We start from the raw sequence: 13,658 nt of genomic DNA on the forward strand, positions 1-13,658 counted from the left end.
GAACAGCTGCAGTTGGCTGCACTAATTACATTATTTTACTTTATAGCTTTGTAGTAAAGGACCCATAAATTCAGGTAGGTTGATTTATATGAGCCGAAATGGAAAATGGTCACAGAGAAAAGAGTTGCAGAGGCCCTGGCCAAAACCACCTGGCACCCTGCTAATGAAATAATACCTTTGGAGTTTCTTGGGGGAAGTGGCTCCTGGAAGAAACAGATTATTATGTATAGCCTTAAGCTCTCGCTTTGTGATCCTCAGATGATAAGTTTGGGGGTACCAAGAGTTCTGCTCTTACCGAGAGAGAAAAACAACTTCTTTGCATTCCCCTCTCTGTCCCCTGAGAGAACCAGGGCTTTGCAAACAGATGTTTCTGTTTTTGTTTTTGAGTCAGGGTCTCGCTCTGTTGCCCAGGCTGGAGTGCAGTGGTGCAATCATACCTCACTGCAGCCTTGAACTCTTGGGCTCAAGCAATCCTCCCTGCTGTAGCCTCCTGAGTAGCTGGAACTACCGGCACACCCCACTATACTAGCTAATTTTTTATTTTTATTTTTGGTAGAGATGGGGTCTTGCTATATTGCCCAGGCTGGTCTCCATCTCCTGGGTAAGCCATCCTCCTGCCTTAGCCTCCCAAAGCGCTAGGATTATAGGCATGAGCCACTGCACCTGGAGTGCAAACAGATGTTTAAAATGGAGAAACCAAGAGCCTGAAGCAAAGAGGCAACAATCAATAACTTCCTCACTGGTGTCCTGGCTGCCCTACTAACCTGCCCACCTCAGTGGCCCTCTGATCATATGACTCCCTACCCACTACCTTTCAGTGTTGTGGGATTCAGGAGGATGAGAGAGAGACCTCGGGTTAAAACAGGAGAATCTTTTTTTTTTTTTTTTTTTTGAGACGCAGTCTCGCTCTGTCGCCCAGGCTGGAGTGCAATGGCGCCATCTCGGCTCACTGCAAGCTCCGCCTCCCAGGTTCACACCATTGTCCTGCTTCAGCCTCTCTAGTAGCTGGGACTACAGGCGCCCGCCACCACACCCGGCTAATTTTTTGTATTTTTAGTAGAGACAGGGTTTCACTGTGTTAGCCAGGATGGTCTCGATCTCTGACCTCGTGATCCACCCGCGTCAGCCTCCGAAAGTGCTGGGATTACAGGCGTAAGCCACCGTGCCCGGCCTGTTTTTTTTTTTTTTTTTTTTTTGAGACGGAGTCTTGCTCTGTTGCCCAGGCTGGAGTGCAGTGGCACGATCTCGGCTCATTACACATGTGCAGTATTTACTGGGTTCACGCCATTCTCCTGCCTCAGCCTCCCGAGTAGCTGGGACTACAGGCGCCCACCACCACACCCGGCTAATTTTGTTTTTGTATTTTTAGTAGAGACGGGGTTTCACCATGTTAGCCAGGATGGTCTCAATCTCCTAACCTCATGATCCGTCCACCTCGGCCTCCCAAAGTGCTGAGATTACAGGAGCCCGCCACCACGACTGGCTAATTTTGTTTTTGTATTTTTAGAAGAGACGGGGTTTCACCGTGTTAGTCAGGATGGTCTCAATCTAAAACAGGAGAATCATTTATTGAGTGCACTCAGACCCAGCTGACTCAACGTCCAAAAGACTGGGCCCGGAAGAAAGACAGCACTTGACTTCTATACACACTTCACAAAAGGGGGTGGGCTAGCTTGAAGCAAGCTTACAGTGGCATGAAAGCAGGGATATAGAGGCAGGACAAACTCAGGATTGCACATGACCGTTGCCAAGCAACCCAGATGTCCCTTATCTAGGTTTGCCCAGGCACAGGCTTATCCCATAACCTTCACTATGGCGCCCAGGTGGCCGTAACTCAGGCCAGCTCAGAGGCTCATGACCTTCACTCCACTGCTTAGATAAAACAATACTTGAAGTCACTAGTTACAGAGAACAGGAATCTATAAACTCATTCCATAAAACAAAGGAAAATTTGTTTTTCTTCTCCCTATGTTGAGGGAGTACTGGGAGAATCTCCAGAGCACATTAGATAATATTATGAAGAATTTTCCTGGGTCTGGCCTGTGCCTATTGCTGCCTCTGGGACAAGTCAGCCTAATACAGAAAAACTTATTTCTCTTTCTTTTTAATTTTACTTTTCTTTAATTTCCCACCTCAACAGAGCCACTGGTGGCCGCAGAATACAGTCCACGTGTCTTAACCAGGCTTACAAGATTCCAAAGGTCTGGCTTCTCCCCACCCCTACTCCCTGTCTTGTCTCTCCCACACTCCCCCAACAGCTTCTCTGGAGCCAAGTCAGCCAGCCTCCTTCCAGCTTCAGGCCTTTGAACATGCTGTTCTTTCCACCTAAAAAGCTCCCTGCACTTCCCCCAGCCTAGTTCCCTGCTTGTATAGATTGTTCCTCTAATGTGACTCCTGGAAAAGCCTTCCTTGTCTCCCAGGCTAGAGCAGAGCCCCCATTAACAGCTCTCACACCAGCCTATCTTTCTCCTCCACTGCATTTGTCACATCCTGTGATCCTGTGTGCATCCTGTTCAATGTCTGTCTCCACATATAAAATGTAAACGCCAAAAGGATAGGAACTGTGTCTGACTCGCTTCATGTCCCTTGTGCCTAGATGGGTGCCTTGTATCAAGCAGGTGCTCAACAAATGTCTGCTGAAAAAATGATGCAGGGTGCGGTGGCTCACGCAGGTAATCCCAGCACTTTGGGAGGCCGAGGCGGGTGGATCACCTGAGGTCGGGAGTTGAAGACCAGCCTGACCAACATGGAGAAACCCCATGTCTACTAAAAATACAAAAAATTAGCCCGATGTGGTGGTGCATGCCGGTAATCCCACCTACTGAGGAGGCTGAGACAGGAGAATTGCTTGAACCCAGGAGGCGGAGGTTGTGGTGAGCCAAGATCATGCCATTGCACTCCAGCCTGGGCAACAAGAACGAAACTCTGTCTCAAAAAAAGAAAAAAGAGAAAAAAAAGGACTAAGTGACTAAGAGACAGGGTAGGAACTCAAGGCTCATCCTCTACATGGCCAAAGCACTTAGGCAGGAAAATTAAGTAAGTAATAGAGCTTCTCTGGGGCAGGTGCCAAAGGAAGTCCATCTCTGTACCTAGCACCTAGCTCCGGGCCTGGCCCATAGTAAACGCTCAGAGAATATTGCTAGCTGAATAAGCATTACTTCCATCTACACGTACTCCGCCCTCAGTGGTGATCTCATCCAGTCCCATTGCTTTAAATGTCACCTATAAGCTGATGACTCTCCAAATTATAGCTCAAGGCTGGCCCTCTTCCCAGAACTCATATATCCAACTGCATATTTGACATCTCCACTTGGAATATCTAATAGGCATCTCAAACTTAACATGGCCAAAGCAGAACTTCTTGTTTCCTCTGCCAGACTTCCCCATCTCAATCTATTCTTCTCATTGTTCAGCTCACAATCTGGAGTCATCCTTGACTGCCTCTGGTTCCCTCCTATTCTGCATCCAGTTCCTCAGCAAATCTGTCAGCTCTACCTTCAGAATACATCTGGAATCTGGCCATCTCTGCCCCATCTCTGCTACCACCTCCTTGTCCAAGCCACCATTCCTTCTTACCTGGACTGCTGCAATAGCCTCTAACTGCTCCCACCTCTCTCGCTGCTCCCATCAGCTTCCCCACCTTCCATCCTCATGCAGGAGCCAGGTCATCAAGTCTTGGCTCAAATGGTACCTTCTCAGAGAGGTCTTCCTAGAAAACTCTTTAAAACAAGACCCCTCACCCAGCGATGCTTGGTTCTCTTAGTCTACTTTTTAAAATTTTTTTGAGGTGGAGTCTCACTCTGTCACCCAGACTGGAGTGCAGTGGCGCGATCTCAGCTCACTGCAACCTCTGCCTCCCAGGTTCAAGCAATTCTCCTGCCTCAGCCTCCCAAGTAGCTGGGACTACAGGTGCATGCTGCCACGCCCAGCTAATTTTTTGTATTTTAGTAGAGACGGGGTTTCACCGTGTTGCCCAGGCTGGTCCCGAACTCCTGAGCTCAGGCAATCTGCCCGCCTTGGCCTCCCAAAGTGCTAGGATTACAGGCGTAAGCCACCGTGCCTAGCCTATTCTACTTTATTTTTATCCATTGCCCTTATCAGAGATAAATATTTTTGCTTGTTTTTATCTTTATTCTCCTGCTCTAAGTTCCATAAAAAGGAAACTTTGCCTATTTTGTTCTCTTGTGCATCTCCAGCACCTGGAACAGGGCCTGACACCTAGCTCTTGCTCAGAAATCTCCCCAGAGTCATAAATGAAGGGCTAAATGAACTCTGAAAGAGTTTTGGAGAGTCAGATTTTCTCCCAGTCAATGAATCAGGATCTTGATGCCAGAAATCAGATACCAACTACCTATTTTCTTGTTTGGAGCCCTAGAATAATTAAGAGTTAACACAAGACCACTTTGCATATAATTAAAGAGTGACACTGAGGTCACCTACTGAGTCACAGAGGCCTTGTTAGCTCCTAGAGCAGACTACAGATCCCGCCTCTTAGTCTACACCAGAGCTAGCCGCTTGATCTGTAATTGTTGCTCTTTCCGTTCCTTCATCTGCAAGTAGGCCTGCCTGCCTTGTGGCCTTTACATGGAGCTGTGAGCTTGGGATCTGTGACATTCAAATTCAGTCCAGATTGTTTAGGGTGGTGCTTTTCAACTGCTGGGGAGTGATTTCACCCTCCAGAAGACATTCGGCACCATCTGCAGACATTTTTGGTTGTTGAAACTGGGGGTGTGGTGTGATTGGCATCTAGTGGGTAGAGGCCAGGGGTGCTGTTAAACATCCTCAGATGCATAGGACAGCTCCCCACAACAACAACAAAAAAAACTTTCTGGCCCAAAAGGTGAATAGTGCCAAGGTTGAGAAGTCCTGGTCTACAGGAACACTAATGATAAGTGGTAGCTAGCATCACTGATCTTTGCCATGTGCCCAGTACTGCACCACATTCTCTATGTGTATCATCTCACTTAATCCTCACATTGTCCCTGAGAAACAAGAACTCTTATAATCCCCATTTTACAGATGAGGAACCTGAGGCTCAGAGAGGTGGACTCACTTGCTTAATGTCACATGGCTTAGTAGGGACAGATGCACACCCAAGGCTGCCTGGCCTCAAAGTCTGTTCCTTTAATGTCTGTTCTGTGTTGCTCTGCCCTCTGACTGGGAGCTGAGGGGGCCTGTTAGTCCTCTCTGGATGTGTCTTCATCTGCTGCCCCTGTGGACAAGAGAGTGTTGGTCCACTCAGGCAGTGCTTGACTATTAGCCAGAAGGGAGGTTTTCTTTCCCTGAGTTGTCTCAGCCTTTCTGGCCTCACTGTCCCTGCACTGCAGTACAGTCCTTGGCTCCAAAGCTCAGCTCCACTGTCAGCCCCAGGCTGGTGCCAGCCCTTCTCCATGGGGTGGAAGCTTCCGGATTCAGACCTAGGCCTTGCAATCTCTCCCACAGGGTGCCTTCTTTCTGGATGGGGTCTTCAATCAACTCTGGGACCTGCAAGGTCACCTCACACTTCCTTTCAGATAAGGGAGGGTTAGAGCTGCTAGGGTGGTCACAGGACTCATGGTTCAAGAAAGTACTCAAGGTCCCAGAAAGCTAGACAAGTGATTGCTGGACTGGGCTGGGAACAGAGTGATCCTGGGGCAGTAGTGAGGCACAGGCCACGGTCCTACTTGTGGATGAGGTGAGGAGAGCTGCAGACCCCGCAAGGAATCCCTCAGCCTGCCTGTGAGTAACAACTCTGAAGGGCTTTCTGAGGGCCCTGGGAAAGTCTGATGACCGGAGCTGAAAGGTGATTCTGTCCAAGGAAGATCACGATGGCCAAGAACCAATGTAGGGTCAAGTTTGAGGTGTCTGTTGCGGAGGAATCAAGGCTGAAGTACTCTGAACTATCCATCCTTTCTTCCATCCATCCATCCATCCATCCAACACATATTTAGGGAGCTCCCGCCAGGGGCCGACGATGCTTAGTGTCTCCAGCGACATCACTCTGTTCGGAGGCATCAGCTCCCTTTGTTTAGGTGTTGCTCAGAGGTTCCATCTACCATGTGGGACTGTGGAGTCAGACCAGGATTCACATCCCAGCTCTGTCACTTTCTGTCACTGACTTTAGGCAAGAGACTTCATCTCTTTGAACCTCATTTTCTTCATCTGTATAATAAAGAGATGAACAGTTCTTACCTTGTAGAATTGTTATGAGAAGCCAATGAGATAACGTGTCTAAATGTCTGGCACATGGTAAGGTCTCAATATACAGTGGCAATAGCTACTATTTATTATACCGTGGCTAGGTCTCTAGATGCATTATTTAATATAATCCCTGCCACCAACCTATAACGAAGATGTGATCTCCATTTAAAAATCAGGAACCTACAAGGTGGGTGGATCACCTGAAGTCTGGAGTTCGAGACCAGCCTGGCCAACATGGTGAAACCCTGTCTCTACTAAAATACAAAAATTAGCCAGGTGTAGTGGCAAACGCCTGTAATCCCAGCTACTCGGGAGGCTGAGGCAGGAGAATCACTTGAACCCGGGAGGGGGAGGTTGCAGTGAGCTGAGATCGCACTACTGCACTCCAGCCTGGGTGACAGAGCAAGAGTCCGTCTCAAAAAAAATAAATAAATAAAAATAAAAAATAACAATCAGGAACCTGTGCCTTGGAGAGGTTAACTAACTTGAAGGAGCTCATAGCTTAGGTTGATTCCAAAGCCCGTGTTCTCAGAAACGTTAACCCCTAGTTATAATTTCCTGTGGCAAGAATGAAAAATGCAGGTTTTCAGGCTTAGAAGGATTTTTAAGCAAGTTTATCAGGCAGGAGTAGATATAGTAAGTTGCCGAAATGTGTGATGCTACAGAACCCTATATGGGCCACTTCAGGGGGACCTGGCGAAGGAATCTCACATTTATTCTAGGAGTCTGGGTTATTGTAGAAGAGTTTTTTTTTTTTTTAATCCTCCTTAGGTTCTGAATCCCTTTGTGAATCTGATGGAAGCTAAGGATCCTCTCTTTGGAAAAATGCCTGTAAGCACTACATACATTTTTGTGCATAATTCCAGAGGGCTTGGAAAACCTTTGCAATCTGGCCGTGGACCCCATTTAAGAACCCTCCTCGAGGGTAGCATTTTCCAAGTGCAGGACACATATCACTCATAGTGTCTGAGATCAGTTTAACAATGCAAAAACAAATGTTTTATATTCTAATATTTATATTTTATAGTTACCTTCTATTTATGGCCAATGAGACTGGCTTTCCACTTATGGTAATGATATATATTTGTCTTTTAAAAGCATACTTATTAGGCCAGGTGCGATGGCTCACGCCTGTAATCCCAAAACTTAGGGAGGCCAAGGCAGGCGGATCAGTTGGGCTCAGGAGTTCAAGACCAGCCTGGCCAACATGGCAAGACCCTGCCTCTACAAAAATAGAAAAATTAGCCGGGCATGGTGGTGTGCACCTGTATCCCAGCTACTCAGGAGGCCAAGGCAGAAGAATCGCTTGAACCCAGATCGCGCCACTGCACTCCAGTCTGGGCGACAGAGTGAGACTCCATCTCAAAAAAATAAAATAAAATAAAAAGTATACTTATTTAAAAAATAAAGGGAGTTCAAATAAAATTATTAAATAGAATATTATATACAGTATTATTTTTTATTATTTATTTATTTTTTTTTTTTGAGAGAGTCTCGCTCTGTCTCCCAGGCTGGAGTGTAGTGGTGCGATCTCGGCTCACTGCAAGCTCAGCCTCTGGGGTTCACGCCATTCTCCTGCCTCAGCCCCCCAACTAGCTGGGACTACAGGCGCCCACCACCACGCCCGGCTGATTTTTTTTTTTTTTTGGTATTTTTAGTAAAGATGGGGTTTCACCATGTTAGCCAGGATGGTCTTTATCTCCTGACCTCGTGATCCGCCCGCCTCGGCCTCCCAAAGTGCTGGGATTACAGGCGTGAGCCACCACACCCGGCCATATAAGGTATTATTAATGAACAATTACATTATTATATTATAATGATAGTATTATTATAGTAAAAATTAAATAAATAATAACAGGGGTAGTGTAGTGTAGATATGGAAAAAAATCATGAGGATGATTTAGGAAATTTCCCTGGGGTTTCTACTTAGTGGAGTCACCGTGGCTTTACTTTAGTGTCATTTGCATTTCCAGGGTCCTCACTTGTTGTCAACCTATTTCTTCCTCAAGAGAGGTACTATAGTAATATCATAACTCCTCAAACCCTGAATCTCATCATTAGAAACATGGAACTGGAAAAAGCTGTTGATTTAATTGATATGCATATGTTGAACCTGAAGAGGTTCTAATTATTGCCATTTTTTTCCTTTTTTTTTTTTTTTGAGACGGAGTTGCCCAGGCTGGAGTGCAATGGCGCGATCTCGGCTCACTACAGCCTCTGTGTCCCGGGTTCAAGTGATTCTCCTGCCTCAGCCTCCTGAGTAGGTGGGATTACAGGCACGCGCCACCATGCCCAGCTAATTTTGTATTTTTAGTAGAGATGGGGTTTCTCCATGTTGATCAGGCTGGTCTCAAACTCCTTACCTCAGGTCATCCACCCGCCTCAGCCTCCCAAAGTGCTGGGATTATAGGCGTGAGCCACCGCACCCGGCCTATTCCCATCTTTTTCTTTCTGGAGTTGTGTGCTTCTGCTCAAATTGTTTTATTTTTATTTTTTGAGATGGGGTTTGGCCATATTGCCCAGGCTGGTCTCCAACTACTGAGCTCAAGCGATCCCCTTGACTCGGCTTCTCAAAGTGCTGGGATTACAGGTGTGAGTCCATCATGCCCAGCCACAAATTGTTTTAAGGAGTAATGAGAGTAGATGGTCAGAAGAAAATGTAGAAATGTAAATAGGAGGCTTCCAGATACATGATTAACCTGATAACTTATTTATGGAGGTTCGAAAAATACATTATAGGCATTTCAGAGCTGGTTGTTCAAAACCTTGCTGCGGCCTTTGGGATAGTCGTATAAACTGACAATTATTGATAAGATTCATTGATCATTTACTATGTGCCTCACATTGTGCTGAGAGAACTTCAAATGTTTAATACTGCTAACAAGCGTATGAACTGGTTTCCTTTTACACTTAGTCCTCCTTTACTTAAAGAAGACATTCAAATAGCTAGTAAATGACAGTGCTGGGATTTAAATCCAGATCTGACTTGTCCCTCAACTCCCCCAAGACCACTTCGTGTCTCCTCCCTAAGCCAGAGGGGACGTCATCTCTCTAACGGCCGCTTTTTCGTCCATTAGGATACCTCCTCCTCAGAGATAAATCCCAACCAAGAATCTCTCCCACACAGGAAAGACTGCCTCACCTGAGCAAGAAGCCTCACCCTGGACAAAATCCCCGGGGCTCAACACTCCCAAATCCACCCGGATCCCCATCCCCAACCCCTTAAAGGATGTCCGCATTGCTTGGCAGAGACCCCACTCTTGGGGATAATCCCTTAATTCGTAAGGAAACACCGTCCCTCCTTGAAGCCCTCCCTCAATCCTGAGGATGCCCTCTCCTAAATATTTCAGAGCAGAACCGACTACAAATGGGGCCCAGTGCAAAATGAAAACGTAAGGGTCCCTCCTGTGAGGCTGCACTGCTGGTTTACCCACGAAGCCGGCCCTGCTTCAGAGATACCCTTTCAGTAAAGGGAGAGGCCACCTCTGTCGTAATCCTGCTAACCTGGGGTGCGAGATCGTGCGACCTGTCGTGGTGGGGGGGTGGGGGCAGGAATGGCCACCAACTTCTAGAGACTGTTGTTCGAGAACACACCCTGGGACAACCTCCGTGAATTTGGAATCACTTCCCTTGGCCCCGGCAGAAGCTCCCTTCCTACCTCGCCAGACAGCTGGGTGGTCCTCGTAACCGGGCCGGGGCTCCACCTTCTGGGTGTGTGTGCCTCGTCGCGTGCGGCCCATTGCCCGGGCAACCGACGCCGTGAGCGGTGCATTGTGGTCTGCAACAAAATGCAGGAGAAAGATCCTGAGGGAACCATGGAGTCCATGGACCAATGGAAGAATGCCGTGGGCTGCGTCAAGCCAATAGGGTCGCGCGGAGAGGGGCGGGGCCGGCGGGAGCAGGGCGGGGCCTGAGCACTAGGCGGCGGCGGCTGGCGTGGGGCTGCTTAGATGCGCCACGGCTTCGGTAGCGACGGTAGCTCTAGCTGGGCCTGAACTGTGCTAGCACCTCCCCCAGGAGACCGTTGCAGTCGGCCAGCCCCCTTCTCCACGGTGAGAAACTCGGGGGGCCAGGGGGTGTCCTCGCTGCCTTATTTCGCCCCACTCCGGACTTAGCCCTCCGCGTAGCCCGCGCTTCCTGAGAAGTGGGGTGGGGGGCGTCGTCCCGTGGTGGCGCCGGCCGGGGTGGGGGCAGTTAGTGCCTGGGGGGCGCGGCCCAACTCAACCCCTTACCCCAGGCCTTGCCCACTAGGTAACCATGTGCGACCGAAAGGCCGTGATCAAAAATGCGGACATGTCGGAAGAGATGCAACAGGACTCGGTGGAGTGCGCTACTCAGGCGCTGGAGAAATACAACATAGAGAAGGACATTGCGGCTCATATCAAGAAGGTGAGGATGGGCGCGGGGGCCGATACGCAGCCGGGAGCAGGGGTTTCCTTCCCCCCGATCCTGCTTTCCTAAGGGCGCCTGACAGGTCCCGGGAACACCGCTGGCGGCTTGGGGCGTAGAAGCTTCCAGAAAGGACGCAGATGCATTTTGCGCTCCTGTGGAGAAGACCAGACCCCCGGCGTCCGAAGTTTTTTTTTTTTTTTAATTACCCAGCTCCGCGGGGGGAAAGCGCCACCTAGCAACGGTATCTAAGATCAGGGAGCAGCGGTTCCCCCTTCTGTGTGGTTCCTGCGCCGAGGATCCATCTGGGTGTTCCGGAGGGGGGGAGCTGCGTGGGTGTTTCCAGCCGGGCCGGGAGGAGATCTTGCCAGCCTTCCAGTGGGGAGTTGAGTGAAGGTGGGTGGTGGCGGGGCTGGGGGCTGGGGTAGGGGCTTGGTAAATGGCAGTCTAGAAAGCCGGCAGGACTGCCAACTTCTCGAGCAGTGTTTGCTGGAAGGGAAGAAAGCTGGCAGCCTAAGCCGTGGGAGGGTTCCAGTCGAGAATGGGAAGATGAAAGACTTCAGATGGAACAGAAATAAATGCCTTTTTTGACAAACGCAGCAGTGCGTGCGTCTAGCTTGCAAGAGCGTTACTCCCCTTCCTAGCTTTAAAAGGTTTTCGCACTGCGTGCAGTTAGAGTAGCTAAATCTTGTGTGACGCTCCACAAACACTTGTAAGAATTTTGCAGAGAAAGATAACCGTTGCCACCCAATGCCCCCCACAGGCATTCTAGTCCCCAGTACCTCTTAGGGTGGGAGAAATGGTGAACAGTTGTTCCTACAACTTGCTAACCTAGTGGACAGGGTAGTAGATTAGCATCATCCAGATAGATGTGAAGAGGACGGCTGTTTGGATAATAATTGAGGATAAAATTTGGCCAGTTGACAGATTCTGTTTCCAGCAGTTTTTACAGCAACAGTGGAGTGCTTCAGTATTGTGTCCCTGTAAATTTAATTTTGATCCGCAATCATTTGGTATACAATGCTGTTTGAAGTTTTGTCCTATTGGAAAAGTCTTGTGTTGCAGGGGTGCAGTTAAGATCTTTGTGATGAGGAATGGGATGGGCTAATTTTTTGCCGTTTTCTTGGAATTGGGGGCATGGCAAATACAGTAGGGTAGTTTAGTTCTCTACACAGAACATGATAAACTACACCTGTTGATGTCACCGTCTGTCAATGAATATTATAGAAGGTATGAAGGTGTAATTACCATAACAAAACACCCTGTCTTTAAGGCTGACCTTTCGTCCTTTGACCTCCTCAGCCTCCATTCCCATCTTCGCTCAGACTGCAAGTATGTTTGTATTAATGTACTATGTAGGCGGCTTGGAGCTGGGGAACATTCTTTCATTCTAAGAATTTGCAGATGCTGACGTTCCTCCTTTCTGCCCCTACAGGCTCTGGCTTATCCAAGAGGCAAACACTGACCTCTGGTAATTAAAATTCTAGTTCTTTTCTTTTGTCTTTCCCAGGAATTTGACAAGAAGTACAATCCCACCTGGCATTGCATCGTGGGGAGGAACTTCGGTAGTTATGTGACACATGAAACCAAACACTTCATCTACTTCTACCTGGGCCAAGTGGCCATTCTTCTGTTCAAATCTGGTTAAAAGCATGGACTGTGCCACACACCCAGTGATCCATCCAAAAACAAGGACTGCAGCCTAAATTCCAAATACCAGAGACTGAAATTTTCAGCCTTGCTAAGGGAACATCTCGATGTTTGAACCTTTGTTGTGTTTTGTACAGGGCATTCTCTGTACTAGTTTGTCGTGGTTATAAAACAATTAGCAGAATAGCCTACATTTGTATTTATTTTCTATTCCATACTTCTGCCCACGTTGTTTTCTCTCAAAATCCATTCCTTTAAAAAATAAATCTGTTGCAGATGTGTATGTGTGTGAATTACAATTTGTTCAAATAACAGCGTTGAAGACGGTCACTTGATCAGATGTCCAGGTTGGTGGGGATGAGTCCATCCTTAAAGAAGTTAAGTTTCTGTGGGGTATTTCAGTACTCTTTAGTCACATTCTCTCACCCATCCTGCAACTGTTGTGCATGTTGAGAAATGCAGTGCATGATAAAGAAACATTTAAATTAAATCTTTAGTCCTAATCTGAAAAAAATCAGTGTTTAAGGATATTTGTTAAGACAGTGCTATAGAATGTTCTGGGCCTTTGGCCTCAGGTGGTGGTGATGGGTGTGTAGTAGCACTTGAAGCTTTCTATGGCTATAAAATGGAAATAAGCTCAAAACAAAGTTGGGATAATGAAATGGATTCCAGGACCCTTGTCCAGCCCCCTCCCCTGCCTAGAAAGAAGGTGGCCTTAGGGGAAAGTAAATGTTTCTGAGCAGCAGTTTTCATGCTCTTCTAATAATGTAAATTCCTGCAAAGACCTTATCAGCCTGCTGTGCTGTGCTTTGCTGTGGTCAGGAACAAGTGTGAATTGTTGCCTTTTCCTGAAAAGACCCAATTAAAGCTGGGGACAAGTAGCTATCAAAGGTTTCCTGCTATCAATTTTAAGAGGACTGCAGTCGTAGAAAAGCAAATATGGCAGACTTGTAGGTGGAAAGGAAATAAGACAGGCTGGAACAACCCACACCCATCTTGGGAAACTGCAAGAAGGGTCCTGACTTGTAGTTAGCCTATGTTTTCCCATGGATCTCTAAGATGCCATTGGGATTTCTAAGCAGCTAGGCAACTGCTACACAGAAGAGGGCGATAGATTGGAATTGATGGGTGATAACTCCCATTGTAAGAGTAGAATTAGGTCAGTAACATATTTGGAAGTTTATTTTTCTTCAGAATGTGTGGTTTTAAGAATCCTAGCAAAGTTGTGCTACTTTAGGGTTGGAAGGGTTTCAGGGTAGAGGTGCCAGATTTTGACTTAAATTAAGACAGAGTTTCGCTCTTGTTGCCCAAGCTGGAGTGCAATGGCGCGATCTCAGCTCACTGCAACCTCTGCCTCCTGGGTTCAAGCAAGTCTCCTGCCTCAGCTTCCCAAGTAGCTGGGATTACAGGCATGTGCCACCATGCCCGGCTAATTTTGT

At 47.6% G+C, this 13,658-nt stretch overlaps 1 protein-coding gene and 1 long non-coding RNA gene across 3 annotated transcripts; one reads left to right on the forward strand and one right to left on the reverse strand.

The window, feature by feature from the left end:
* Nucleotides 1-1,166: 1,166 nt before the first annotated feature.
* LOC109029125 (uncharacterized) lies at nt 1,167-10,097 on the reverse strand. The gene is made up of 2 exons (XR_002008147.3): nt 9,839-10,097; nt 1,167-6,141 (listed from the first exon to the last, which is right to left on the reverse strand). It is a non-coding gene; the product is annotated as an uncharacterized lncRNA (long non-coding RNA).
* On the forward strand, nt 10,091-12,500 carry DYNLL1 (dynein light chain LC8-type 1). 2 transcript variants are annotated; one of them, XM_063694406.1, is made up of 3 exons: nt 10,091-10,232; nt 10,418-10,569; nt 12,080-12,500. In XM_063694406.1, the coding sequence occupies exons 2-3, from the start codon at nt 10,438-10,440 to the stop codon at nt 12,215-12,217; spliced, it is 270 nt and encodes an 89-aa protein (XP_063550476.1). In that variant the 5' UTR covers nt 10,091-10,232; nt 10,418-10,437; the 3' UTR covers nt 12,218-12,500. The 2 variants fall into 2 exon arrangements, with proteins under 2 accessions (XP_063550476.1, XP_018893696.1); XM_019038151.4 differs by having other exon boundaries at nt 10,103-10,232; nt 10,432-10,569.
* Nucleotides 12,501-13,658: the final 1,158 nt, after the last annotated feature.

The sequence above is a fragment of the Gorilla gorilla genome, chromosome 10 (assembly GCF_029281585.2).
Source record: "Gorilla gorilla gorilla isolate KB3781 chromosome 10, NHGRI_mGorGor1-v2.1_pri, whole genome shotgun sequence".
In the NCBI taxonomy this organism is placed as follows: Eukaryota; Metazoa; Chordata; class Mammalia; order Primates; family Hominidae; genus Gorilla; species Gorilla gorilla.